The following is a 26,088-nucleotide window of genomic DNA, read 5'->3' as shown; positions in this document are numbered from 1 at the left end:
AACGCTCCTGGAGACGAAAGGTTTGGATTTTCCCTTTCTTTCTTCTTCTTCCTTTTTTTTTTTTGATAAAATGAGAAAGTGAATGACCTACAAATAAAAAACAACCTTTTAGCCTCACAAAAAACGAAGCAACACAAAACTTTTGCTCTTCCCACAAAACACAATCATAACAAGATTTTACCTCGCCCACAAAACTGTCGTGATTTGAGCCCATGGGTCAAATCCAATATCTTTCCCGCACAATTTCCAAAACCGTTCATTTTTCAAATACACCACCTATAGGACACGTGTCAGAGAGATCTTTTAATTTACTTTATTCTTTTCACTCACATCAGCACCGATCTAACCAAAAATAAAATAAAATAAAGGTGGCTGTGTGAGTACTCCGTTCTCAAATCAATCACTACATCACACGTGTCCACACACCAGGTCATATCTTCTCAGCTCGTAGATTACCAGCTCGTACATTAATTCTATGACAGAATCACGACCCAAACCCAGGTCGTTCAAATATCAAATATTGCCATACATAGAAATAAATGATCTACCGCGATCCTGAAGTTTAGTCAATACACCAATGAAGTGTTGCGATATAGGTTGAGTCCTACGGTTAGTGACTCAAATCTCTCTGATTGTATGTGATATATTAGGACTCCTGTAATTATGGGATGTACCAAAGTTAGAAAGAAAATCTCCTAGAATTAGGGAACATTTTATTGTATTCTTGGCTATTTAAGCCTAACGTTTGTGAATGAGAAAGTAAGAAAGAATTCCCAAATCTGTATCTTTGATTTTATCTTGGTATCGGAGCTAAGTCCTACGTATCTGTATCACCCGCATCTTCTCCCACGAAAAAAAACACCATGACTTCCAATCCTAAAACCTCTATTCAAACCACTCAAACCCTAACTTCATCTTCATCTCCAGTCATACATATACAATCAGAAAATTCGGTTTTCAATGCAGGTGTGAGCATAAATGAAACAAATTATGATGTGTGGTCTCAGTTTATGGAGATGCATATCGCTAGACGTGAAAAACTTGATTATATTCTAGGCCAAACACCTCACCCAGCTGTAACCAAACCCTCTTACACAAAATGGTATGCTGAGAATCAGAAAGTTAAAGGCTGGTTGCTAACTTCAATGTCTCCTGAAATCATGAAGCACTACCTACAGTTGAGCACCGCATGTGAAATTTGGAACACACTTGCCAAAGAATTTTATGATGGGTCCGAAGAATCACAGGTATTTGCATTAAACCAATGAGTGTTCTCTACCAAATAGCTCAGTCATTCACTTTCAATTTATTATGGTGAACTTATCGAAATATTTCAAGAACTAGATCACCGTGACAAAATCACCATGAAGGATCCTGAAGATGTGATCCAGTATCGTAACTCAGTGGAAAGGTTGTGTGTACATATATTTTTACGTGGCCTTGATCCCGAGTTTGAACAGCTGTGTGGAGAAATTCTTCAAAAAGATCATTTGTTAGACTTGGAGACTGCTTATGCATATGTATGACGTGATACAAATCGACGCACTACTCAAAATGATGATTCTAATCTTACTAAACCTTCTGCTATGGTTGCCCGACAATTTAAAACACATAACAGGAAGTTTGTTTTAGCCATAGACTGTGTACCATAATCATCCAATCCTTCTGCAGGATAAAAAAAATAGGAGCTATAAACTGGGAGGTAATCGATCCGAGAGGTCTTGTACTCACTGTGGTGGAACCGGACATACAAAGATGCGATGTTACGTACTGATTGGGCACCCAAACTTGTCGGATCCGAACAAAGTACCACGTAAGCAGAAGGGCAAACAAAATCTTGGTTATGTTGCAATGGCAAAATCAGGAACATAAGCTGTTGATAAAGCTTGTGCCTCTGCCTTAATCAACAAGTCAAGTAATGAAGGTAAGTCACTAATTACTTCTTCACCTATTAGTAATGACGCATGAATAATTGATTCAGGATGTACAGATCACATAATTTTTGACAATACCTTGCCTCACTCTATGAAACCATCTAAATGTCCTACTATGTAAACAGCTAATGGTACTTCCTCTCCTGTAGTAGGAAAATGTTCAATAACTCTTTCGAAGACTTTAAACATGGATTCAGTTCTTGTCGTCCCATCTCTTAACCATAATTTATTATCCGTTTCTCAAATTACTCGTACTTTACAATGTCTTGTGATTTTTTGGCTTAACCATTATGTTTTTAAGGATATCAAGACTCGGACGACAATTGGTTATGGTACTACACAAGGGAAGTTGTATTACCTTGAGTTGGCACCGACAAGTTCAACAAAGTTGGCTCAAGTATTTTCAAGTGAAAGTTCTACTAATCACCCGAAATCAGAAATTTGGTTGTGGCACAAACGTTTAGGTCATGCGTCTTTTGGGCACTTGAAGAAATTATTTCCACATTTGTTTTCTCAGTTATCTCTCTTAGATTTTAAATGTGATGTTTTTGAATTGGCTAAGAGCCACCGTATTCCTTTCCCAATAAGTATGAATAAAAGTCAAGTACATTTTATGGTCATTCACTCCAATGTGTGGGGCCCCGCGAAGCACCCTTCTCTAAGTAATGCTTGATGGTTCGTATCTTTTATTGATGATCATACCCACATAACTATTGGAGTTATCCCTCACATAAGGAAGAAGATAAAAATAGGTACTATTTGTGTGAAGAGGTCTGAGCGCGCACACACTCAGATTGGTCGTGACCAAGGTGCGCCCGTGCCCTTGCCGTGAGAAGGAAGATAGTTTTTTTCAGCCTTCTCATGAAATATGTCTACTGGAAGTTTGGATGGAAAAATAAGAGGGCATACACACACTCAGATTGGCCTTGCCGAGAGCGCGCTCACGCTCATGCCTCAACTTGTCAGGTTCTGATTTTTCTACAGTAAAGACGAAATTTTGCAGACGCGCCAAAATTTTAGATTACTATAAAAACAAAAGTTAGGTTTTGGAAAACTAAGTCTTGAATAGAGACCCAATTTTGAGAGCAATCAAAATTTAGAGAAATTTCAAAAAGAAAAGCTTGTAAGGAGAGAGGAGTGATTGTAATCTTCATTCCCATACTTATAAGAACCACAATATATCTTTGTGTTGTAGTATGTTTTACTTGCTTTATATTTCTATTGCTTATTTGTGATAGTTATATCCATAGATTAGGATTGTGGTTGTTGGTTATAGTGAAAGATTAGATTTTTTATTGGAGTAGTAGATTGTCCAAGTGCAAGCTATCTTAGTGGAGATCGATTGGTATCATTTTTCCCTACAAGTGGTATCAGAGTCAGGTTAAATTAAGCCCAACAAGGTTGTTATCCAAATCTTGCCTAGAAGGTGTTTGATAAAATTCCTGTGAGAAGGTTTGATTTGAAATAGCTTGTAGAGATGGAACATTCTGTAAACACTCACATGACTAGTCTAAATAGAGATAACTACACTATTTGGAAAGCCAAGATGGAAGACTTGCTCTATTGCAAGGACTTGGCACAACCCATTGAGAATGGAGGGGTAAAACCAGACGCAATAGTGGCGGCTGAGTGGAGCAAGCTTGACAGAAAAGCAATTGGGTATATTCGACAGTGGATTGACGACAGTATCTTCCACCATGTATCCCAAGAGACTACCACTTTTGGCTTGTGGAAGAAACTCGAAGACCTCTATAAAAGGAAGTCGGCCGAAAACAAGGTACTACTCATTAAAAAGTTTGCTAACACGAGGTACAAAGAAGGTTCCTCAATGTGTGAGCATCTTAATGAAGTATAGAATACCATCAATCAGTTGCATTTGACGAAGATTGATATGGGTGATGAAGTTGAGGCTTTGTTACTATTAAACTCTCTACCCGACAGTTGGGAGACTTTAGCATTTTCTCTTGGTGGAGCCGCTAAGGATGGAATCATTTCCATGGAGATGGCTACCGGGCATTGTTGAATAAGGAGACAAAAAGGGGTTCATGAAGCAGCTTCTCTCACTCAGAGATCCTTGTCACAGAGAAGCGGGGGAGAGGTAAGAGCAGAAAACCATATCATTTTAGAGGTGATGACATAAGAAAATCTAGGGGTGAAGCCAGAACTCCTAAGGCAGAGAGACAATGTTACTATTGTGACACAAAGGGTCACTTCAAGTATGAGTGTAGAACACTGAAGAGTGATGAGAAGAATGACTGTGTAAAAAAAGACATGGTAAAGAGGAACGAAAGCACAGGCCGAGAAACTATCGCACTAGTAGACGATGGTCTAGTGGGAATTGTGTTAGATTGTGGTGAATGTTGTGTCCCCTCATGATAGGATACAAAGTAAGTGATAGATACAGTAGATACAGGAGCATCTTATCCCCAACCACATAGAAACTTCTTCACTACCTACAACGATAGTGAATTTGGTGAGGTAAAGATGGGTAACAGTGGCGTCTCTAAGATTATAGGCATTGGGGATGTTCATGTAGAAACCAATGTCGGCTACACCTTGACACTCAAGGATGTAAGACATGTCCCTGACATTCTGTTAAGCCTAATTTTCGTTGGGAAGTTAGATGATGATGGCTTTCAAAATTCGTTTGGTAACAGGGTATGGAAACTTAGCAGAGGTTCCATTATAGCAGCCAAAGGGAAGAAAACTTGCACGCTTTATAAGACACAAGCTAGTTTGTGTAAAGCAGAGTTAAATGCGGCACAAGAAGAAACTTCCTCTGAACTATGCCATAAGAGAATGTGTCATATGGGAAAAAAAAGGCATGGAAGTTCTTCCCAAGCAAAAGGCCTTGCCAAAGATCAAAAGTACGCATTTAAATAGATGCACTCATTGTTTGGTTGGAAAGTAACACATGGTGTCTTTCCAAATATTTCCCTCTCACAGAAAGGAGAATGTCCTTGAGCTAGTACAAACAAATTTATGTAGTCCTATGAAAGTGAAGTCTCACAGGGGAGCTTTATACTTCTTGACTTTCATTGATGATGCGTCAAGAAATATATGGGTATATAGTATGAAAACCAAGGATGAAGTTCTTGGTGTGTTCAAGACTTTCCATAGCATAGTGGAAAGAGAGACAAGGAAGCTTTTGAAGTGTATTCATTCAGATAATAGGGGAGAATATATTGAGCCGTTTGAAGAAGACTGCAAGAGTCATGGGATTTGTCATGAGCAGACCGTTCCCAAGATATCGTAACAAAATGGTATAGTCGAGAGGATGAACCAGACCATTGTAGAGAGGATGAGATGCATGTTGTCTCAGTCTAAGTTATCAAGGAGTTACTGGGTAGAAGCAATGAGCACAGTCGTACATTTGATCAACCTATCGCCTTCGAAGCCTCTGAATAATGATTTTCCAGAGAGAGTATGGTAAGGTAGAGATGTTGATTATGCATACTTGAGGGTATTTAGGTGCAGGACATTTGTTCATATTCCTAAAGATGAGAGATTCAAGCTTGATGACAAAGCCAAGCTTTGCATTTTTCTGGGTTATGGGGATGAGAAGTTTGCCTACAAACTTTATAATCCAATCAACAAGAAGGTAATCCAAAGTCGAAATGTTGTGTTCTTGGAAGACCAAACCATAGCAGACTTTGAGAATGGTGAGAAGCTAGAAGCTTTCATTGATGATCTTGTTGACTTAGAACCAAAAGTTCCTATTGTAGAACGTGCAGAAGGCATTGAGAATGCAGAGAACCATGGGTTTGAAGCTCATGATGATGATCTTATTGCTCATGATGGGATATAACCTATTGATATAGAATATGCAAATGAAGTGCATGAACCACCACCTAAGCAAGCAGAAGTGCATCCTCCTGAGCTACAAGAAGATGTGATAAGGAGGTCTGACAAAGAGAGACAAGCTTCAACCAGGTATCCACCACATACGTATGTTTTACTATCTGATGGTGGAGATCCTATGTACTATTAAGAGGCTTTTGAAGGTACAGACAAGGAGAAGTGGTTGAAGGCCATGCATGATGAGATTAGTTATTTGCATAAGAATCACACTTATGGCTTAGTTGAGAAACCGAAAGGAAGAAAAGTTCTCAAGAATAAGTGGATCTTCAAAGTCAAGCATGAGGAGAATAATCCACATCCAAGGCACATAGCTCGCCTTATTGCGAAGGGATTCTGTCAAAGGAAAGGTATTGACTTTGATAAATTAAAATTTTCTCTCTTGTAGTTAAAATGACTTTTATCAGGGTGGTATTGGGTTTGACCGCAAATATAAACCTAGAGGTTGAGCAACTAGATGTCAAGACATCTTTTTTTCATGGAGACCATGAAGAAGATGTCTACATGGACCAGCCAGAGGGGTTTGAGGTCAAAGGCAAGGAGCACCTGGTATGCAAGCTGAAAAAGAGCTTGTATGGGTTGAAGCAAGCACTGAGACAGTGGTACATAAAGTTTTAGTCCTTTATGGTGAAGCATGGATATAAGAAGTCTGTTTCCGATCATTGTGTGTTTGCTCAGAAATTTCCAGATGAGGATTCCATAGTGCTCTTGTTGTATGTGGATGATATATTGATAGTTGGCCAAAACATCAACAAGATATCCAAGCTGAAGAAAAACTTGAGTAAGTCCTTTGAGATGAAATATTTGGGTCAAGAAAAGCAGATACTTGGTATGCGGATCACTCATGATAGAAAGAGTGGGAAGTTTTGCCTTTCTCAAAAAAGCTACATTGAGAATGTGTTGAAGAGATTTGACATGGATCAAACTCCCAAAAGCCCATAATTTTTCATTATAAAATATATTCATAATTTAAAACCATTTGCTTAATTGTTCGGTTGGTGGCCAGTTTTGCATGACCAAAGATATGTGTCCAAAGGGTGAGCATGAGTAAAGTTAAAAGGAAAAGATTCTTTATGCATCCACAGTGGGCAGCTTGGTGTATACAAGACCGGATATTGCTTTTAATTAATGCGTTGGTGTTGTAAGCCGATTATTTATAAAAATCCCAAAAGGAGCATTGGGAAGGTGTTAAGTGGATATTGAGATATCTCAAGGGCACTTCCAAAGCGTGTTTGTGTTTTAGTGGAAGTAAGACCTTGCTTGAAGGCTACATAGATGCAGACATAGCATGTGATGTTGACTCTATGAAGTCCACCTCCGATTATTTGTTTACTTTTGTAGGGGGAGCAGTTTCTTGGCAATCTAAGTTGCAAAAATGTGTTGCCGTCTCCACTATAGAAACCAAATATATTGCAGCCACTGAGTATTGCAAAGAGATGTTATGGATGAAGAGGTTCTTCGATGAACTAGGGCTAAAGGAGAAACAGTTTGTAGTTCTATGTGATAGTTAGAGCGCCATCCATTTGAGCAAGAATCCGAGTTTTCATTCTAGATCCAAGCATATACATGTGCGTTATCATTGGATTAGAGAAGTTCTCGAAAGTATTTGTGTATTGAGAATATCCATACTGACAAGAATGGGTCGGATATGATAACCAAAGTCTTACCGAAAGGTAAGTTTGATGTTTGTTGTGCTACCGCCAGAATGGTAGCACACTCCTCTTGTTGATTTGGGAATGCATGGAGGTATCCCCCTCACTGTTTGGGAGGGGGAGATTATTGGAGTTATCCCTCACATGAGGAAGAAGAGAAAAAGAGGTATTGTTCGTGTGAAGAGATCCGATGACAATATCGCAAGAAGCGCATTTAAACCCGATTGACCGCGGACTAAAGGCAAAGCCCATTTTCCCGTTCAATCTACCATTAAACAAATTTGCCGTGAAAAAGAAGATATTTTTTTTTAGCCCTCTCACGAAATATGTCTACTGGAAGTTTGGATGGGAAAATGAGAGATAAAAATTAATTAAATTAATCACCTACCATTCCATTAGAAAAATAAAAAACCTCGAGAGCAAAAAGCATGCTCATGCCTAAAGTTGTCAGGTTCTGATTTTTTTACAGTAAACGCGAAATTTCGCAGACGTGCCAAAATTTCAAATTACTATAAAAATAGAAGTTAGGTTTTGGAAAACTAAGTCTTGAATAGAAACCTAATATTTATAGCAATCAAAATTGATAGAAAACCCTTGCAAAGAGAAAATCTTGTAAGGAGAGAGGAGTGATCTAGTAAGGTGGAGAGACTTGAGAGGAATGATTGTAATCTTCCTTCCCTTATAAAATGATTAGCTCTTGTGAAAGTAGGTATCATAGGCCGAACCACGGTACATCTTTGTGTTGTGGTATGTTTTACTTGCTTTATATTTCTATTGCTTGTTTGTGATAGTTATATCCATAGATTAGGATTGTAGTTGTTGGTTGTAGTGAAACATTAGATTTTTTTATTAGAGTAGTAGATTGTCCAAGTGCAAGCTATCTTAGTGGGAATCGATTGGTATCGTTTCCCCCAACAATGGATTGGGTGTGTTTAATGACATATACATGAAGTAAGTTATTTATTCAAGCAATTCCACAGGATGGTCATGACACAATATCATTCTCATATACAAGTTCTTCAGAGTGACAATGGTGGCGAATTTGTGAACAAAGATTTGGCTACTTATTTGAGTACCCATGTAATTGTTCATCAGACAACGTGTCGATATTCTCCTTAACAAAATTGGGTCACCGAGCGCAAGAACCATCATCTCCTTGAGGTGGTTCGTGCATCATTATTTGGTGTAAATATGCTCACTCGTTATTAGGGTGAGGCACTGACATTGGCAGCCTATCTTATTAATAGGGTTCCCTCAAGCTCACTCAACTTTCAGACACCCCTTCAGGTCCTTCAACAAGCCATAAACTCACCTACTATTTCAAATTTACGTCCTAAAATATTTGGATGCATAGCCTATGTTCATCTACCTACACATTGAAGACATAAATTGGACACCGTGCTCTTCGATGTCTAATTGTTGGTTATGCTTTACATTAGAAGGGGTACCGTTGTTACCATCCACCTTCTCAGAAACTCTATATTACTCGTGGTGTTCGATTTCATGAAGAGGTAATGTATTACTCTAGATTTGAGTCTACATTTCAGGAGGAGAAATTAGGTGATACAGGACCTTATGAGGTGATTATGGAAAATATTCAGCAGTCTCATGAAAATGTTTCGGAGCTCAATGATACACGCCTTAGTGTGGAATCAAGAGATGATGCAGTGGTTGAGGAAAATCACGGAATTGTGACACTGGAGGGGTCGAATGAAACTCGAGGGGACAAAATCGAAACAGATGCAAGTGGTGGCTTTCCTGAAATGAATGATGCAACTCTTAGAACTCAAGATAATCCAACCACACCTCTCATGGTTGAAGTATCAGATAACCAATTGTCTCAAGAGTCTGTCTCAAGAGTCTCAAGAAAACTTCTACCAAATCGGGTAACTAGAGATATACCTAAACAGACTTATGAACCTGTTCTTAAAATCCAAACCCCAAATACCCAATGAATAACTTTCTATCTTACCATAATTTGTCAAAATAATGTGAGGTGTTTGTGAATCAATTATCTGTTGTGTCTATTCCTAATAGTGTGCAGGACGCTTTAAAGGATACAAAATGGAAGGAGGCAATGAACGAAGAGATGAGATCCCTCCAAAAGAATGAAACATGGGATGTGGTTGACCTACGTTATGGAAAGAAACTAGTTGGATGCAAGTGGGTATTCACTGTTAAATACAAGGCAGATGGAGCTATCGAATGGTACAAAGCGAGACTTGTTGCCAAAGGATACAATCAATCCTACGGTGTTGACTATACGGAAACTTTTTCCCCTGTCGCCAAGATTAATACGGTACGTGTATTGCTATATTTGGTTGTGACCTTTGATTGGCCATTACATCAATTTGATGTAAAAAATGCATTCCTACACGGAACTCTCAAAGAAGAGGTATACATGGCATTGCCCCAAGGATGTAATATGTCACTTACAGGAAGCAAACAAGTCTGTAGATTGCGGAAATCCTTGTACAACCTAAAGCAGTCGCCCAGGGCGTGGTTTGGCAGATTTACAAGCTCAATGAAGGCATTCGAGTACCGGCAATGTAACTTCGACCATATGCTTTTCTTAAAGCATAAGAAAGGGAAGATTACTGCACTTATCATTTATGTTGATGATATGGTAGTCACCAGAGATGATATGGATGAACAAAAGGCACTACAAAACTATCTTGCTCGAGAGTTTGAAATGAAAATCTTGGTCCATTAAAATATTTCTTGGGGATAGAGGTGCTACGATCAAAGAAAGGTATGCTCTTGACTCAACGAAAATACACTTTAGATTTGTTAAAAGAAACGGGCATGTCAGCATGTCGTCCAATATCTACTCCTATGGCTGAAAATGTGAAGTTGGGAAACTATCCAGTCCCTACGAACAAAAAGCAGTACCAAAGGTTAGTAGGCCGGTTAATGTATCTTTCTCATACATGGCCAGATTTGGCATATGCTCTGAGTGTAATTAGCCAATTCATGCATTCCCCAAGTCAATAACACATGGATGTTGTTATTCGTATCTTACATTACTTAAAGTCCTCTCTCGGAAAGGGAATTCTAGTTTGACAGAGCAATGTAATTAATGTTGAAGGATATACCGATGCAGATTGGGCGAGAAAGATTGGTGATCGAAAATCTACATCAAGATACTTAACCTTTATAGGTGGTAACTTAGTGACATGGCGGAGTAAGAAACAAGCTGTAGTTGCAAGATCAAGTGCCGAGGCTGAGTTTCAGGGCATGGCAAATGGAATATGTAAGTTATTGTGGCTTAGAAGATTATTGCATGAGTTGCATGTTAAACATATGCATCCAATGAAGTTATATTGTGATAATAAGGCAGCTTGCGACATTGCTCACAACTCGGTGCAACATGATCAGACAAAACATGTTGAGATTGATCGACACTTTATAAAAGAGAAACTCGAGGCTAAGGTGATAGAACTTCCTTATGTTCGGTCTTAAGATCAATTGGCAGATGTGCTTACCAAAGTTGTTTCTAGTCAAACATTCCATAAATGTGTTGACAAGTTGGGAATGAGTAACATATATGCTCCAACTTAGGAGCAGTGTTGCGATATAGCTTGAGTCCTACGGTTAGTGGCTCAAATCTCTCTGATTGTATGTGATATATTAGGACTTTGTAATTATGGGATGTACCAATTAGGGAACATTTTATTGTATTCTTGGCTATTTAAACTTAACGTTTGTGAATGAGAAAGTAAGAAAGAATCCCCAAATCTGTATCTTTGATTTTATCTTGAAGGAGGAATTTACTTTGTAACAGGGCAGAAATAATAACAAATCATCAAAAGAGCACAAAATATGGATCTGCACTTGACAACGGCATGGAACAAATAAGAAAAGTCAGCTCAAGCACCTATAAGTAAAAAGAGATGAACTACATAAGACTTGATTCAAATTGACCCAAAAAACTTGATACGTAGGCAACTCTTATCCAAAGTAAGAGTGCAGCCATTTCCAATCAATCCCAACATACATCAGGTCATAGGCAGAAACCTATACCTCTACACACACACCATGTGAGTTGGCATGTGGGTTTCGTTATGATTGGAGACAAAATTGGTAATTTGTTATCTGTATTTGGAAATATATAAGGGGATAGCAGTTGATTAGTGCTACGGTTGGAGACATTCTAATGAAATGCTAACTATAAATCATTTTTTTTTCACAAATGTAGGCCTTGGGTTTGTTAGTATTCTATTAGAAATTCTAACTATATTGTATTAGTTCCCAATACTTAAAAATGAAATTAGCTGTCAACTATAGAAGCATCACCAGCTGTTTTGTTGTTGCTACTTAAGAAAGAAAATGGTTAAAATCTCAATATCTCGTGACTCAGCCTAGCTATAGGAACGGTTTGAAACAGCACTTAATGTTGGTTGTTCCACCAGGCACCATTTGAGCTAGACGGAGAAGAAAAAGAAAAACAAGAGGGAGGGAGGGAGGTGGTCTTGGTTGGTATACAGTTAGTCCAGAAAATTCGGTTCCATGCATGTGTTTGTTGCTAAGGAATTTCGCTACGGCAAATGCATTAATGTTGCCAACCTTTGGAATAAAGTGGTAAACCTCACCATATATAGATTACGTAAAAGAACCGAGTCCCTCTATAAAACAGGAAAACAGAACTCATGGTGTTGTATTTACAATTTAGCAAAGTAGATAGACCACATGATAGGAATAATGTTGCCAACCCCTGCCAAACAAGAGCAAAGAACGCAAAACTTGCATAATGGTTTAAGCAAGTCACAACACGATTCTAGTTAGAACTTACAGAACGTCTTATACCTATCTAAGATAAAATATTGTAGATTAACTTTCAGGAGTTTAACCATATTACGGAGGTAGCATTTGAGTCTGACTTTAACCAGTGAACTTTCCTTTGTATTAAAAACAATCGCTTTTTATCTTGCCCAATATATGTAATCAAATGTTGCGAAATTCTGACGAAATGGTTTGCAGCCTGAAAACGAAAGATGATTAGAGAGACATGCACATCTGGTACTCATTCAAAAACATGTATTGTATGTTCTTTACATATTCTACAGTAACTATAAGTTTGTATACATTGATGATTTGGTTTGCATTTCATTGCTTCTTTCTCTATGGGACTCCACGGATCTGCCAAGTAATGCACAGAGTCCATACAACTAAAATTCCCGCAGCCATGTCAGTGTACAGAGAGTATTAGCTCGTAGTTAATGACCTTGACCTTCATGATTTGTTTGAGTTTCGTCCTTCTAACTTAAGCAGCTGTACTCTATTGCGTAATCTTCGCCTCTGGTCATTAATCTTCCAAAGACCATGTCCTAGGATGACTGCCGAGTATATGCCGTGTGTGATCATGGGGCAGAGAATATTATTTGTCTGTATTAGCAGGAAAATGGAGTTGCTTAGGTCAATCTCTGACAGTTCCCAAAGTTTCGTAAGTTTGACAAGGTATATAAAATTGCAAGTCAAGTCACCTGGATCCATTCAAAACCAAGGTAGAGAGCCAAAAGTCCTTCCAGGAGGGGTGAGTAGATCTTCTTCATTTGCCTTCTTTCGTACCAAGCTGCATGTCAAACATAGTGAGAACTATATTACAAAGTTTTGTTTACAAAAAACAAATAGAAAACACTGGAATAACCAGAGTTACAAGCGAAATAGACCCTAAGAACTATACTCTGGAATGTGAATACACATTGATCGGTGTGAATGAGCACTCACATCAAGAGAGTGCAGAGAACAAAGCTGATTAAACTTGTTTGCACTAGGCCACTAGTATAGGGTTCTCCCAACGTGGAAATGGTCTTCCTATAAATGGACTCTTAGTATTATTCAGGGGGAAGGTAGATACACTTGAAATGATCCACCTTGTAGGACCAATCAATCCAAAAAACTACTGCGTTGATCCACTTACGCAGCACACAAACATGTGCCCACCGATAACCCCCTTTGAGCACTTTCATCAGACTAGACGTCATAGTTTATGACTTTGCCTCCCCATTCTGCACATAAAAGCTTCTTGTATTCTCGCTTATCACTAAGAATTCTCAACAGGTTTTCTATGCACTAGTGTGACGGGAAGTTCATAAGAATGCGCCAACTTCGGGTAGCCCCTGGGCACATAGACGTTATATCATGAGAAGTCGATATGATCAAGAAACTGTGCTATGCTAGGAAGGGTGAAATCTTCCTGATGAGAATGTGTTCTACATGTAATCGATATGGTGTTAATATTTTATTTCTTTATATTTAATCATCTTTCCATGTGTCTATGTAAATTACACTAGATACAGAATTAGTAATGCTCTTCTTTCGTTTGGCCTTTTCAAGTCCATTTCGTTGTTAATATTCTATAGCTTTTGAATTAACAGTGGCCGTGTTTCCAAGATACGACATATTGGTACGTGGGTGCAGAAGCGAAAGGGTGAAACTGGACTTGCAAAAACTTTGAAGAGGTCAGAACATGACAACCGCGTCCAAGTTATAGGATTCTTGCGGAAGTTAAGAGTAGAGGGATAAGTTTTCCTCAACTCACCAAAGTGATATACTGGGATTGAAAATTTAATTCAACTATTGTCTTTAGGGAGGATTCAAACCTGCAAAAAGCTTTTTCAGGTCCTCACGGCCAGAACGGGTTTGTAGTACTGGTGCTACCACATAAGTAGGATCTGAAAAGAAAAAAGGTAAGGAACGCCATGAATAAAATTATAGACAATGACATTGCTGCAGTGAACTCAAGTAAGAACAGAACAATGAGAAATCCACCTTTTGGAGAAGCAGCTACATAATATAGTGATCCAGTAAGAGCAGCTGTTATTACTGCTGCAAATGCTTGGGCAAATGGAACAAATGGAGGCAGTACACCGGTCTACATAAAATTGAATTATTAAGGACTGTGACATAAGTCGTAAACTCATGGCTCTACAGAAAGAAAGAAAAAAGGGTCGGCACTTACCAGACATGCAATGCCTCTAGCATCTGTCATCAACTCAGTTCCTCTGAGGAAAATATCAGCCAATGCTCCCTGCATAAGACGAGATGTGTAAATAGTCTATTTCAAGTATATTAGTTGTTCTATGAATTAATTTTTGTTTTCAGAAGTAAATGAGTTGAAACAGATATTGAAATCACCAAAAGCTAACCATGACTCAGCTAAGGGATTAATTATTTCAAACTCTAGATACTAATAACAAGTAAGGCGGTAAGGGTTTGCGCAGTCTGCCTAAACCCAGCTTGCTGTAAAATGGAAGTTCAAAACCAAATACACTTACAAGTAACTTTATACATCACTTCCACAGACTAAAAATGGAAGGACTCAGATTGTCTAAGTCTCAAAAACTTGAATTTGTTTCACTCACTTCAAGAGCATGAACTTAGATCTTTGTCTGAAATTAAGTTTACGACCAGTGGATTTCATCTCTTTATAGAGTTCCCTAGATACGCAATAGGTTAAGGACTTGAGCAATAATAGATTAACCAATTTACTGGAAGCTATCGTATCGGATGTTACAGTACGAACCAAAAATGTACTGTCAAAACTAAATACAAAGCTCAGCCACTCGTTCTTTGAACTCACCTGAACAGCAGCTCGATAAAACAGCTCCTCTCCTATTGAGCTAGCAGTAACTATGAGTATAAACTGCAAAAGGTTAATCGCATAAGTCCCATTTCCTTCCATCTTAACAGAAAGATATGAAGTCTCATTAATCCAAGAAAAATAGGACACAGAAGGAGAACCTGCCATGGTGACATTCCATAAAAGAAACTTCGAAGCTCCTCGTCCTCCACATCTCTGATTGCACGGCAGTGAGGTGACAGCTTGACAACTTCATCCTGCGGAGTTGAATTGGTCTAATTAATAAAACCAAATCTAAACTAGAAAAATTTAGTAAAATTATTCGTAAAGTTTCTGACTAAGTGAAGAGAATCATTTATTGATAATTTCCCTTGTCTTCCAGTTAAATCCATAGCCGATTTCGAAATATATGATAGCTTAGTAGAATCCATAAATGCATAGTTATTCCATTCAGAACACACCATTAAGTAGAACTTCTTTTCAATAAAAAGAATATATAAGAAAAGCCACAAAATTATTAAACAAAAATTTAAAAGTGGTTCACATACATCTAGTATAAAAAGAAGGGCCATGATTGGTGGAACAGCATATCCAAGTCCTTCCAAAATGGCATCTATTGATGGATGGAAACCCCCAATTGAATCAATACCAGTAAATGAGCAAATGAAGGTTCCTGCTACAGCCATGGCACCATATATCCCTGAGATAATAGCCCAAACCAAAAACCATCAGAACACTTAATGAACTTAAAATGAATACCCATTTAATTATAATACCAAAGTAACAAATCTAAACACCAAAGACTTGAGAAAAATTCTTTTTCTACAGCAATTAAGATTGTAGGAAAGAACCAAAAGCTGACTTGACTTGCAAGATTAGGAAGTCATGTCATCAAACAAAAGCTTAATTATAACTAATAAACAGCCAACTAACACTATGACTTAACTACCTAGCTACTCCATATACATATTATTAAGCATACATGAAAGCATCATAACAGCTACAAGTCTACAACTGTAATAAAAAACAAAGAACAAACCAGAGATGAGTGAGCTCACCAATTCCATAACTAAGTCTAACAATAGCACCCAACTTCTCCCAAACAGGAAACTCAGCATCACTACTAAAACTCTGGTTGAAACTTGTGACTTCCATGGCTGAACCGGAAAAACTTCCATGATCACCCTCTCTACTCCCTCCATCAATCCCTTCACTGCTTCTATCTGAAGCTGCCTTACTACAAACACTCAAACCATTGCTTCCTCTACTTCTTCTTGTTATTCTACCATACTTTGTAGTGTGAAAAACAAAGTGGTTTGAAGTCAAAGTAGTTTTGAAAGATGGAAAAGGAAGTGAGTGTTGTGTTCTACAGATTAGTGGAAGCTCCATTACTGAAGTGGGTAGTGTGTTAAACTGAAGCTGTCTTCATGAAAAACCATACTGAGTGGCGCTCTGTTTTTTGTTTTTTGTTTTTTGTTTTTTTTCTACTGGTTGTGAATGGAGTTCATTTGCTACTTCGTTTCCTCATCCATTTGTTTGTTTTTATATCATTGGTTTACTTTATTACCTCCCTCATGGATATAGTTTATGACAAATGCCTCCATCTATTGTTTACATTTAAAACTTGTACCCCTTGACTTGTTTTGTTAAAAATTGATGGTAATATTTGTGCACTATAAGTACTGGTTCAAAGTTTGGAAAATGCATCAGTCCTATTAATAATTTTTTTATGACCAGAATTTACCATAGCAGTCTTATCTAAAAACGTGGCATGTTAGAACTGTTGGCATATAGATCATGATTGTTCAGGGGTTAACAGTTAACGTACACCATCTGTGATTGTGTTTATTGCGTGGCATTACATGCATGGTTGGGACTTGGGAATTTAAAGTTCCGTCCCTTTGAACCTAAAGCTAAAGGGGTGGTAAAGGATGTATAAGTGTACCAGTTTCTGGTGAATGAAAAGTGGGGTCGTTTGGTATGGGGATAGAGATCTTTTGCAAGATAGATAATCATTAGGAAAAGTGGGTCTTTGCTTAATTCATATACTTTCTTTCTTTGGTCTTGACGACTGACTTCAAGAGTGAATAGTTCAGTTGTCAAATCATAATCATGATATCTTCACCACGAATGAACGAGCGCCACATGGAAATAGTACGATAACGTGATCCCAAACTGGCTACTAATATGGATTGTGAAGAAACGTTAATTAACACAACAGTGATTACGACAAACCCAGGAGTTCCACAGTCCACACATGAAAAATCTTAGGTTCAATAAGTGTTCAACTCATACTACAAAATATCGAGATAGATATCAAGATTTAAGTAAATTATACATAAATATCGCCATATGCGTACACATATATAAGACTGTAAATATCAATGATATTTCAATGATATTTATGATATTGGTGAAATTTGGAGATATTTTGAGATATTTGGCAATATTTTGTGTAGATAACAATTTTAGAGTGATTTTTTGCTCCCAGCAATATTTTCTCCAATGACTCCAAACCCAATCAAAAAGCAACACATGTCTATAATATTTTGAAATCCAACTACCAATAATCGCTCCTTTCTTAGACTTATTAATTTACTCTCATCAAAATTTAAAGATAAAATTTAAAATATTTGCTGAAAAAAACATAAAATGATATTTCAAATGTGTTTTTTTCCATCTTTTATGTCGACTCATGAATAGAGTGATTCTCCACTAATCTCTTTTTTTATTGGGGCTCAAATGATAATTATTGAATTTTTTTTATTAAATAAAATAACTTAAAAAGGGATTGTTGACCAATATTCTAAGGGTAAAATCGAAAGTGCAAATCTAAATAAATAAGTTGCTAGTTGGATCTCCAATATAGTTGACAGGCGTTGCTTCTTGATTGGGCTTGGAGCCCTTGAAGGGAATATCGCTGAGAACAAAAAATCACTCATAATTTTATTTAATATTTACCATTATATTTTAAATAAATATAAATAATATATCAAGAAATATCTACAATATCTACGATATTTGTCGATATTTTTTAGATATATCTACGATATTTGCATATGAAACAATGTAAAATATCCCCAAAGAGGAGGTATATATCCATGATACATATTAAGAAATTGAGTATCGATAAATACCCATATATATCCCGATTTTTTTTTTGGGTAATCAACATTTATATATATATTAAACTAGTTTAGGAGTTACAACTGACCGATCCTCCTCCAAAGTGTCCATCAACCAAAACGGGGGCAATGTAATCCACTTAGAACATGGAGGGAGAGTTTGCCCATGTATGGCTAACATATGGCCTGGGCTACTCTATTTGCTGTTCTTGGTACCCAATTTATACATATATAGTCAAAACAGAAAAATAGTTCAATTGCATCCAAGAGCATAATCTGTGACTTCCAGGAAATGTTTGCGCTCTTTTTGTTCAAAAAGTTGCATATGTTTCTTGCATCTACTTCCACTTCAAGATTGGTAGTCGTGAATTTTCTGCTCCATTCAATGGCCCTGAGTAATCTTTGGCTTTCTGCCTCTTATGCTGTATTCACATTTCCTAGATTTATTCCTGCAGCCACAAAGAATCATTTTGAGTCTTGTAATACATATCCTAATCCACTGAATTTACATTGTTCTTTAAAGTTGGCATCAATGTTTAACTTCATGCTATTTATTTTTGGTGGCATCCAATCTGCAATTTTCTTATGTTTCAGAGTGTTAACTTGATTTCCAAATTCAATATGTTTGCTGAAGAAGCCTTGAATCTGATTAGATAAATGGTACCAATTTGGAGCAAAGTTATTATGTAGAATGTTGCACCTTTCTAACCAAATGATCCAATATATGAACAAACAAAAGCTTGTCCATAGTTTGGTTTCAACCGGCCAGTTTGAAGGTGGTTTGTATCATGTAGATGTTGTATTTACTGGACAACGACCTGATGATTCATGTGGTAGGGAATGGCTGCACTCTTCTTGGGATAAAAGTTGTTTACGTATCAAGTTTCTTGGGGTAAACTTGAATCAAGCCTTACGTAGTTCATCTCTCTCTACTTATAGATGTTTGAGCTGACTTTCCTTATTTGCTCCAAGCCGTTATGAAGTGTAGATCCACCTTGTGTGCTATCTTGATGATTCTCCATTACTCTGCTGTTATAAAGTTAATGTCTCCATGATTGTGGCGTTGATTGAGCTCTAAGATTGCACTAGTTGGTTTACTTCCATAAATGGCTGTAACTGATGCTGTTGGACGACTTGGGTGTTGGGTCGTAGAGTACGGTTTGATGGTGTGGAACGAGCTGAAGGTGGACGACCTGGTATGTGGACATGTGCACTGTAGTGTGGAATGGAGGGTACTTACACAACCCCCTTTATTTTTTATTCGTTCTTTGGACAGCTGTCGCATGGAAAAAGAATGGTTAAAAAGTAAAGTTTGATAGCACGTGTGTAACAACTATTTGTTTTGAATTTAGGTTTTAAAAAATGTGCGGAAACTGTTAGGCTGGATTCGTGGGCCCAAAATTACATCGTTTTTGTGGCCGAGTAATGATTTAGGTGTTTGGGAACACGAAACATTTTTGTAGTCTCTAGGTTTTGGCAGCTGAAGGGTTTTGACTTGTAAAGCATTTTCGTCTGTTCATTTTTCAAGCAAAGAAAAAAGAAAAACAGAGCGAAAGAAAGAAAGAAAAGAAAGAAAAGAAAGAAAGAAAAGAAGGTTCCTCTTCCTTTGCTATCAGGTTTGTGTTTGACAACTTAAAAACTTGATCTTTTACTCTTTCTTCGATTTTGCAATGTCTATGACTAGTGATAGTTTGAGTGGTGAGGTTGAAGTTGATGAATGGAGAGAGAGAGCAGTAAGTGATGAAGAGGAAGATGTTGAAGCTAGGTCTCGTAGTGGTGTAGAGGCTTCGTCGTCTTCATCTTTGGAGATGAGGGTTGAGGATGTGAGGAGGCCTAAGTCGAAGGATTGTTATGCTTCTCTGAGGAAGGAGTTTGGTTGGGTGGAGGCCGACCTGGTCATGTACGACCTGAGGGGGGAGAGGATTTTGTTTTATAGTGACTACGTCCCTTGGGGTGGAGGAGTAGTTGTTTGCTATGGACAGTTGAAGGCTGGGATGAGGTTGCCTCTATCCCGTCTTACTGTGGAGGTGCTAAATTATTTGGGGAAAGCCCTTGTCAGTTCATAGGGAACAGTTGGAGGATCTTCCATGTGTTGGATCTATTGAATGATAGGGGTTATAACATCTGTTTAATAGATATGTTGGAGCACTTTGTTGTGAGGAGGTCGGGTGCTATGAATTTCAATTTTTAGGTCGGTAAGCGGAAATCTCCTATTATCTCTGGGGTGAGTAAGGAGGAATGGAGTCGTAGGATGTTTTTAGCTGTGGGTAGATATTGCCCTCCTCGTTTGGAGGTGGCAAGTCGTGTTGTACAGTTTGCTAGGGTAGGTCATTGGTTTTAGGCTGTCATTGTTCTCTCTGATTCTAGCTCGGATTCTGCCACATGGAGAAGGAGAGCCAGAAGAAAGCACCTATTTCTGGAGGGAAAAGGGCTGGAGGGGCTAGTGATAGCCGTTCTGGGGCAGCTAGGACGGCTGGCAGAGCTGCTGAAATTCGTTCTGCATCCAGACGCTCTGAGGTGAGTGATGTGAATCGTTTGGCATCCCAACGTTCTGAGCTGGGGGATGGAGGACGTTCTGCGTCCAACCGCTTCTCCTCTGGTGATGCAGATCGTTCTGCATCTAACTGCTTCTCCTCTGGAGATGGGGTTGCTGCTGGTGGAAGTACTGATGGAGAGGGTGATGCTCCCATTTCGTTCTGGAGGCCTATCCTGAAGAGGCGCTCTGAAGTGGTTGAGTCGAAGGGGGCTAAGAGGTCCCGAACTGAGTCTGAGGAACGACCTAGTACTGTGGAAGGTCGTACTTTTTTAGGTCGGGTACCTTTGAAGAAGATTAATCTGATTGATTTAGTCGTTGACGCTAGGGTAGCTGAGGCCTGTGGTAAGAAGAAGGTTGGTGATGGTGAGCCTACTGCTCAGCAGTGCAAGGGGTAAGGGAGTGCGGCTCCAAGCGACAAGAGTGATGATGATGTTCTGGATAGGTTCGTCATGTATGAGGACCCTGTTAGCTGTTTGAGGAAGTTTGTGAAGAATGGGAACTGCAGTTTCAAGTCCACGTTGGTTGCTGGAGGGCTGATGGAGAGCATTGTTCTTGATGGGGATAGGCGTAAGTTGGATGGTAAGAGTCTTGAGGTGAACCTGAAGGAGATGGATCGGTCGCTGTGCTATGTGAACTTTCTTATGTTCTGAGCTTGTTTTCTTTGGGGTTTGTCAATATATATATGATCTAATCATAATTTGTTATTTGTCAGGTTCTGACCATGTACAGGAAGTTGAGGGAGATGGCATCTTTCTCCGATCTGTACAAAAAGGAGTTGGATGCCAGCAAGAAGGCTTATGGCAAGCTGGTGGCCGAGCAACAGGTGGAGAGGGCTGAGGTCGCAGGGCTGAGGAATCAGGTGCAAGAGCTGGGTGGGAAAGTGGCTCTGTTGCAACCCTCTCTTGACTCTGCAAAGTTGGAGGTTCAGTAGTGGGTCGCCGAGTGCAAGAAAGCGCCGGCGTTCTTTGAAATAAACCAATATAACAACCTGGTTGATTTGGTGGAGGGTGGTGATACTTACGTTCTGGTTGATGATTATCTGGAGCTAGATCGTAAGTATGAGCTCCTGAAGATGTCAGTTGAACGTGGGGCTGTAACAGTGTCTGTTGAAGATACTGGTGCAGATACTAGTAGACGATCTGACCTGCTGACCGATCTAGATGTTGTTCTAGCTGTTCCTCCAGTTGTTCCTCCTATTGTTTCTCCTGTTATTGCTGTCTTGGATGTGCCTCAAGTGGTTGTTGATCCGGCTAGCGCCTCGCTTCTGCGTGAGGGTCGGGATCCTCCTTTGAATATGGAGAATCTTCCGTGTGTTAACTGATCTTCTTGTGCTTTTAAGTTGTTTTGATGGTGGGTGAAATGTTTGAACAATATTCTCTTCCTTGCTGAGTTGTTACTGATACTGATACTGATACTTTTGATTCTTTGATAGGGGTACTGAGGTCGTTTTCTCAGGATAACCTGGGGGCCTCTAGTATCTAACTAATTTTTGTAAGCAGTAAAAATATTTATATTACTTACTTGTTTTGTTTTGATATTGACTTTGATTGTTGCATGAATGTGATTACTTTGATTGCTTTTTTATTGTTGTTTGATGACATGTGTTGTGTAGCTGAAGTATTGATGAATTGCTGAACTCAGGTAGGTCGGCTGGTTGTATCAGGTCATAGTGCTTTTGTGTACGACCTGGTTGATTTGTGTATTTGACACCTAGGATTCGCCATGTTTAGGCACGTTCGAGTCGTTCCTTTTGGGGGAAATATCTTATCTTGAGCCTTTGAATGGCCATTGTAATTGAGTCTAACTTAAACCATTTCGAGGTCGTAAGTTGACCTGGGGTCTTTTTGGGGGTCCCCTGGATTGTATTTGTCTAATAATTAACCTTTGAGTGGCAATTACAGTTGAATCATACTTAACCCTGACATTGGTGTTAAGTTGATTTAGGGTCCTTTTGGGGGACCTTGTTTGAATTGATTGATAATAATCCACTGCGTGGTTGTAGTTGAGTCATTGTAGACTCCGCCTTTGATGTACGACCTGACATTGTGATGTCCTAGGTCGGATTGCACATTGTAAGATGCATGGTACTAATGTAATGCAAATAATGACATCAATATACAAAATGAAATTTTATTCGTATCGACTTATGTATCTGGAGAAAGACTTATTGATATAATCGCTTTAGGAGAGTTGTATTCCAAGGTCGGGGAAGCATATCACCGAGCTGAGTTTTGATCTAATATGTGCCATTTCCAACGACTTTGTCAACAATGTAGGAGCCTTCCCATGTTGGGCCGAGCTTGGCTGGAGCTAGTGTCTTTTTGAGGACTAGGTCTCCAGCATGAAAAGATCTTGGGATGACCTTCTTGTTGTAAGATTGTTGAATCGTTTGGTGGTACCGAGCTAGGGATATTGCAGTTGTTTCTCTTCGTTCCCCTAGGAGATCAACTTCTTTTGCCAAGATGTTGTCATTGTCTCCTGACTCGACGATGTCAGAACGTGTGGTTGTGAGTGTGAGTTCTGATGGTATTACTGCTTCTGTTCCAAAGCAAAGTGTGAAAAGAGACTAATTTGTACTGGCTCTGGCTGTTGTTCTGTATGCCCATAGAATGTTCTCAAGCTGCTCTAGCCATTGACTTTTCTTGCTCTCCAATTTCTTTTGGAGGTTTTCTTTGATGGCCTTGTTTGTGGCATTTGCTTGGCCATTGCTTTGTGCATATCTAGGTGTAGAAAATGCTTGAGTGATGCGCCATTTTTGTAGAAAAGCCTTGACTTGTGTGCCGGTAAATTGGGTTCCGTTATCCATGACAAGGGTGTGGGGTAAACCAAATCTTGTGATGATATTTGTCCATATGAAGTTGATGACGTTGACTTCCTTGACTTGGACTAGTGGGATTGCTTCAACCCACTTGGTGAAATAATATGTGGCTGCTAGGACGTATTTGAGCCCTGTTTTCTTTTGTGGGATGAACGGTCCCATGATGTCTAGCCCCCACATGTGGAAAGGCCATGGGCTTGCAATGTTTATCAATTCCCTTGCTAGACTTAGGTGGTTATGGCCAAATATTTGACATTGGAGGCATTTAAGAACGTACCTTTTTACCTCGATATGCATCCCTGGCCAATAATACACTTGGGATATTGCTTTATGTGCCAGAGATCTTGCTCCTGCATGGTTGCCGCATTCACCTTTGTGGATTTCGTCAAAAATGAGCTAGCCTTCGCGCGGAGTTATGCACCTTAGGTGTGGTCCTCCTGCGGATTTGCGGAATAATCGTCCGTTGATTACTGTGTATCTTGGGGCTCGAAATTGTATTGCACGAGCATTCTTTGCCTCAACCGGCAACTCACCTTATAAAATGTATTTAAGGAATAGGCCTATCCACGATTGAGTGATTTCTTCTTCAGATGAGGGCTCAAAGTCGGTGAGGCTATTGACACTTTCTTTCTGGTATGTGGGCCTTTCCAGGATGTTAATGTAGACTGTGCTGGGGCAAACCTCTTGTGTATTTGAGGCTAAGGAAGCTAGACTGTCTGCGTGTCTGTTATCTTCCCTGGGAATGTGCTCTAATGAGAACGTTTTGAATGATCTGATGAGGTTATTAATGAACTGAGCGTATTTTGCCAAGTTTGCTCCATTCGTGACATATTCTTTGGTGATCTGCTTGACGATTAGCTGGGAGTCACTATAAGCTTTAAGCTTTTAGACTTGTAGCTATTGTGCTATGCGGAGACATGTGATTAATGCTTCGTATTCCGCTTTGTTGTTAGACGTTGCAAAATCGATCTTGATTGATTTTTATAGCTGGGTGCCCTCTGGTGATATTAACATAGCCCCCAGTCCACTGCCGCTGTTGTTGCATGCTCCATCTACGTAGAGGTGCCATGTGTCTGGGGTGGCTGTTTGATGGAGTAAAGTGATGGGCTCGGGTTCCTAGTTGATGTCCTTGGTGGGGAAGTCCGCAAGGAAATCAGCAATGACCTATCCTTTGCGAGACATTCTGGGAACGAACTCTATGTGGTGTTCTCCGAGCTCTTTAGCCCACTTGGCCATTCGAGCGGTTTTGTTGCTGGAACTCAGTACCTGCTTGAGGGGTACATCAGTGATTACCTTAATGCTGTGAGATTGGAAGTAAGGTCGGAACTTCCGAGCTGAGTAGAGTAAAGAGAGCATTGTTTTTCCATCGGAGAATAGTGTTTTTCTGAATCTGCCAACGTCTTGCTGGTGAAGTAGACTGGCTTTTTGACTCCTTCATGTTCGCGAAAAAGAACTAAGCTGATTGCAAAGTCGGTTGTTGCAAGGTAAAGCCTTAGTATTTCTCCTTCCTCTGGTTTGGACAGGACAGGCAGTGTTGATAACTAAGCTTTCAGGTCGGTGAAGGCTTTGTGGCACTCGTCTGTCCATGTGAATGTTGCGCCTTTTTTTAGTATTTGCAAGAATGGTCAGCATTTGTCAGATGCTCGTGAGATGAATCTGTTGAGTGATGAAACCATGCCTGATAACTTGTAAATTTGTTGCTTTGTGGTTGGTGCTGGCATCTCAAGGAGAGCTCGTATTTGTTCTAGATTTGCTTCAATGCGCCTTTGTGAAACGAGGTAACTTAAGAATTTTCCCGAGGCTACTCCGAATACGCATTTTGCTGGGTTGAGCTTCATCTTGTTTTGGCAAAGTCGTTCAAAGGCTTCTTGCAGGTGGGAGATGTGATTGCCTGCCTTTTCGCTTTTGACCACCATGTCGTCTATGTAGACCTCCATAGTGTCTCCTAGCAAGTCTTTGAACATTTTGGTGACCAGTCTTTGGTAGGTCGCACCGGCGTTCTTCAAGCCGAATGGTAGGACGTTGTAACAGAACGTTCCTTGCTCGGCTACAAAGGATGTCTTTTCCTGGTCTTCTTCTGCAAGCGGTATTTGGTTGTATCCACTGTATGCGTCTATAAATGATAAAAGCTCGTGGCCGCAAGTTTGATCTACCAGTATGTCAATCCTTGGTAGGGGGAAGCTGTCCTTTGGGCAGTGCTTGTTGACATTGGTGAAGTCTATACAAAGTCGTACCTGACCGTTCTTCTTTGGGACGACCACAATGTTGGCTAGCCAGGTTGGGTACTCGACTTCTCTGATGAATCTAACATTTTTGAGCTTTTCTATCTCTTCATTGATGGCTTTTTGAAATTTGAGTGCTAGTTTCCTAGGTCGTTGTTTGATAGGCTTAACAGTTAGATCTACATTTAACTTGTGGCAAGTGACCTGAGGGTCGATTCCTGGCATATCAATATACGACCAAGCAAAAACATCTTTATTGAGAGATAGAAATTTGACAAGTTGTTCCTTGAGCTTGTTTCCCTTTGAGTCATCATCTAAACTTTGGGTCATCATCTGAACCTAGATTGACTTTTTCTCCTTG

The 26,088-nt window shown here is 39.3% G+C and overlaps 2 protein-coding genes across 2 annotated transcripts; one reads left to right on the top strand and one right to left on the bottom strand.

Moving 5' to 3' along the window:
• Positions 1–1,016: 1,016 nt before the first annotated feature.
• LOC147524584 (uncharacterized) lies at positions 1,017–10,906 on the top strand. The gene is made up of 7 exons (XM_086575333.1): positions 1,017–1,247; positions 1,371–1,520; positions 2,236–2,331; positions 8,654–8,731; positions 8,884–9,330; positions 9,489–9,864; positions 10,548–10,906. The coding sequence occupies exons 1-7, from the start codon at positions 1,017–1,019 to the stop codon at positions 10,904–10,906; spliced, it is 1,737 nt and encodes a 578-aa protein (XP_086431459.1).
• Positions 10,907–12,442: 1,536 nt separating this feature from the next.
• On the bottom strand, positions 12,443–16,556 carry LOC147524583 (uncharacterized). The gene is made up of 9 exons (XM_086603841.1): positions 16,085–16,556; positions 15,575–15,726; positions 15,188–15,283; positions 15,027–15,089; positions 14,406–14,474; positions 14,216–14,318; positions 14,047–14,118; positions 12,928–13,016; positions 12,443–12,829 (listed from the first exon to the last, which is right to left on the bottom strand). Exons 1-9 carry the CDS (start codon positions 16,413–16,415, stop codon positions 12,677–12,679), a joined length of 1,128 nt encoding a protein of 375 aa, XP_086459967.1. The 5' UTR covers positions 16,416–16,556; the 3' UTR covers positions 12,443–12,676.
• Between the last annotated feature and the right edge of the window lie 9,532 nt (positions 16,557–26,088).

The sequence above is a fragment of the Coptis chinensis genome, chromosome 1 (assembly GCF_015680905.1).
Source record: "Coptis chinensis isolate HL-2020 chromosome 1, ASM1568090v1, whole genome shotgun sequence".
Lineage (NCBI taxonomy): Eukaryota > Viridiplantae > Streptophyta > Magnoliopsida > Ranunculales > Ranunculaceae > Coptis > Coptis chinensis.
The sequence above is the reverse complement of the archived record's forward strand: the minus strand, read 5'-3'. Positions and strand labels throughout refer to the sequence as shown.

What these genes read in the sequence shown, in the direction of transcription:
- LOC147524583 (XM_086603841.1), bottom strand. Translation starts at nt 16,415, where the DNA reads ATGGAGCTTCCACTAATCTGTAGAACACAACACTCACTTCCTTTTCCA. An exon ending in TTTATCGAGCTGCTGTTCAG is followed by an intron (nt 14,475 to 15,026) that starts GTGAGTTCAAAG and finishes CGTCTTATGCAG; the next exon opens with GGAGCATTGGCTGATATTTT. An exon ending in CTAGAGGCATTGCATGTCTG is followed by an intron (nt 14,319 to 14,405) that starts GTAAGTGCCGAC and finishes AATTTTATGTAG; the next exon opens with ACCGGTGTACTGCCTCCATT.
- LOC147524584 (XM_086575333.1), top strand. Translation starts at nt 1,017, where the DNA reads ATGCATATCGCTAGACGTGAAAAACTTGATTATATTCTAGGCCAAACA. An exon ending in GTTCAACAAAGTTGGCTCAA is followed by an intron (nt 2,332 to 8,653) that starts GTATTTTCAAGT and finishes ACTCGTTATTAG; the next exon opens with GGTGAGGCACTGACATTGGC. An exon ending in CATGGCATTGCCCCAAGGAT is followed by an intron (nt 9,865 to 10,547) that starts GTAATATGTCAC and finishes ATACCGATGCAG; the next exon opens with ATTGGGCGAGAAAGATTGGT.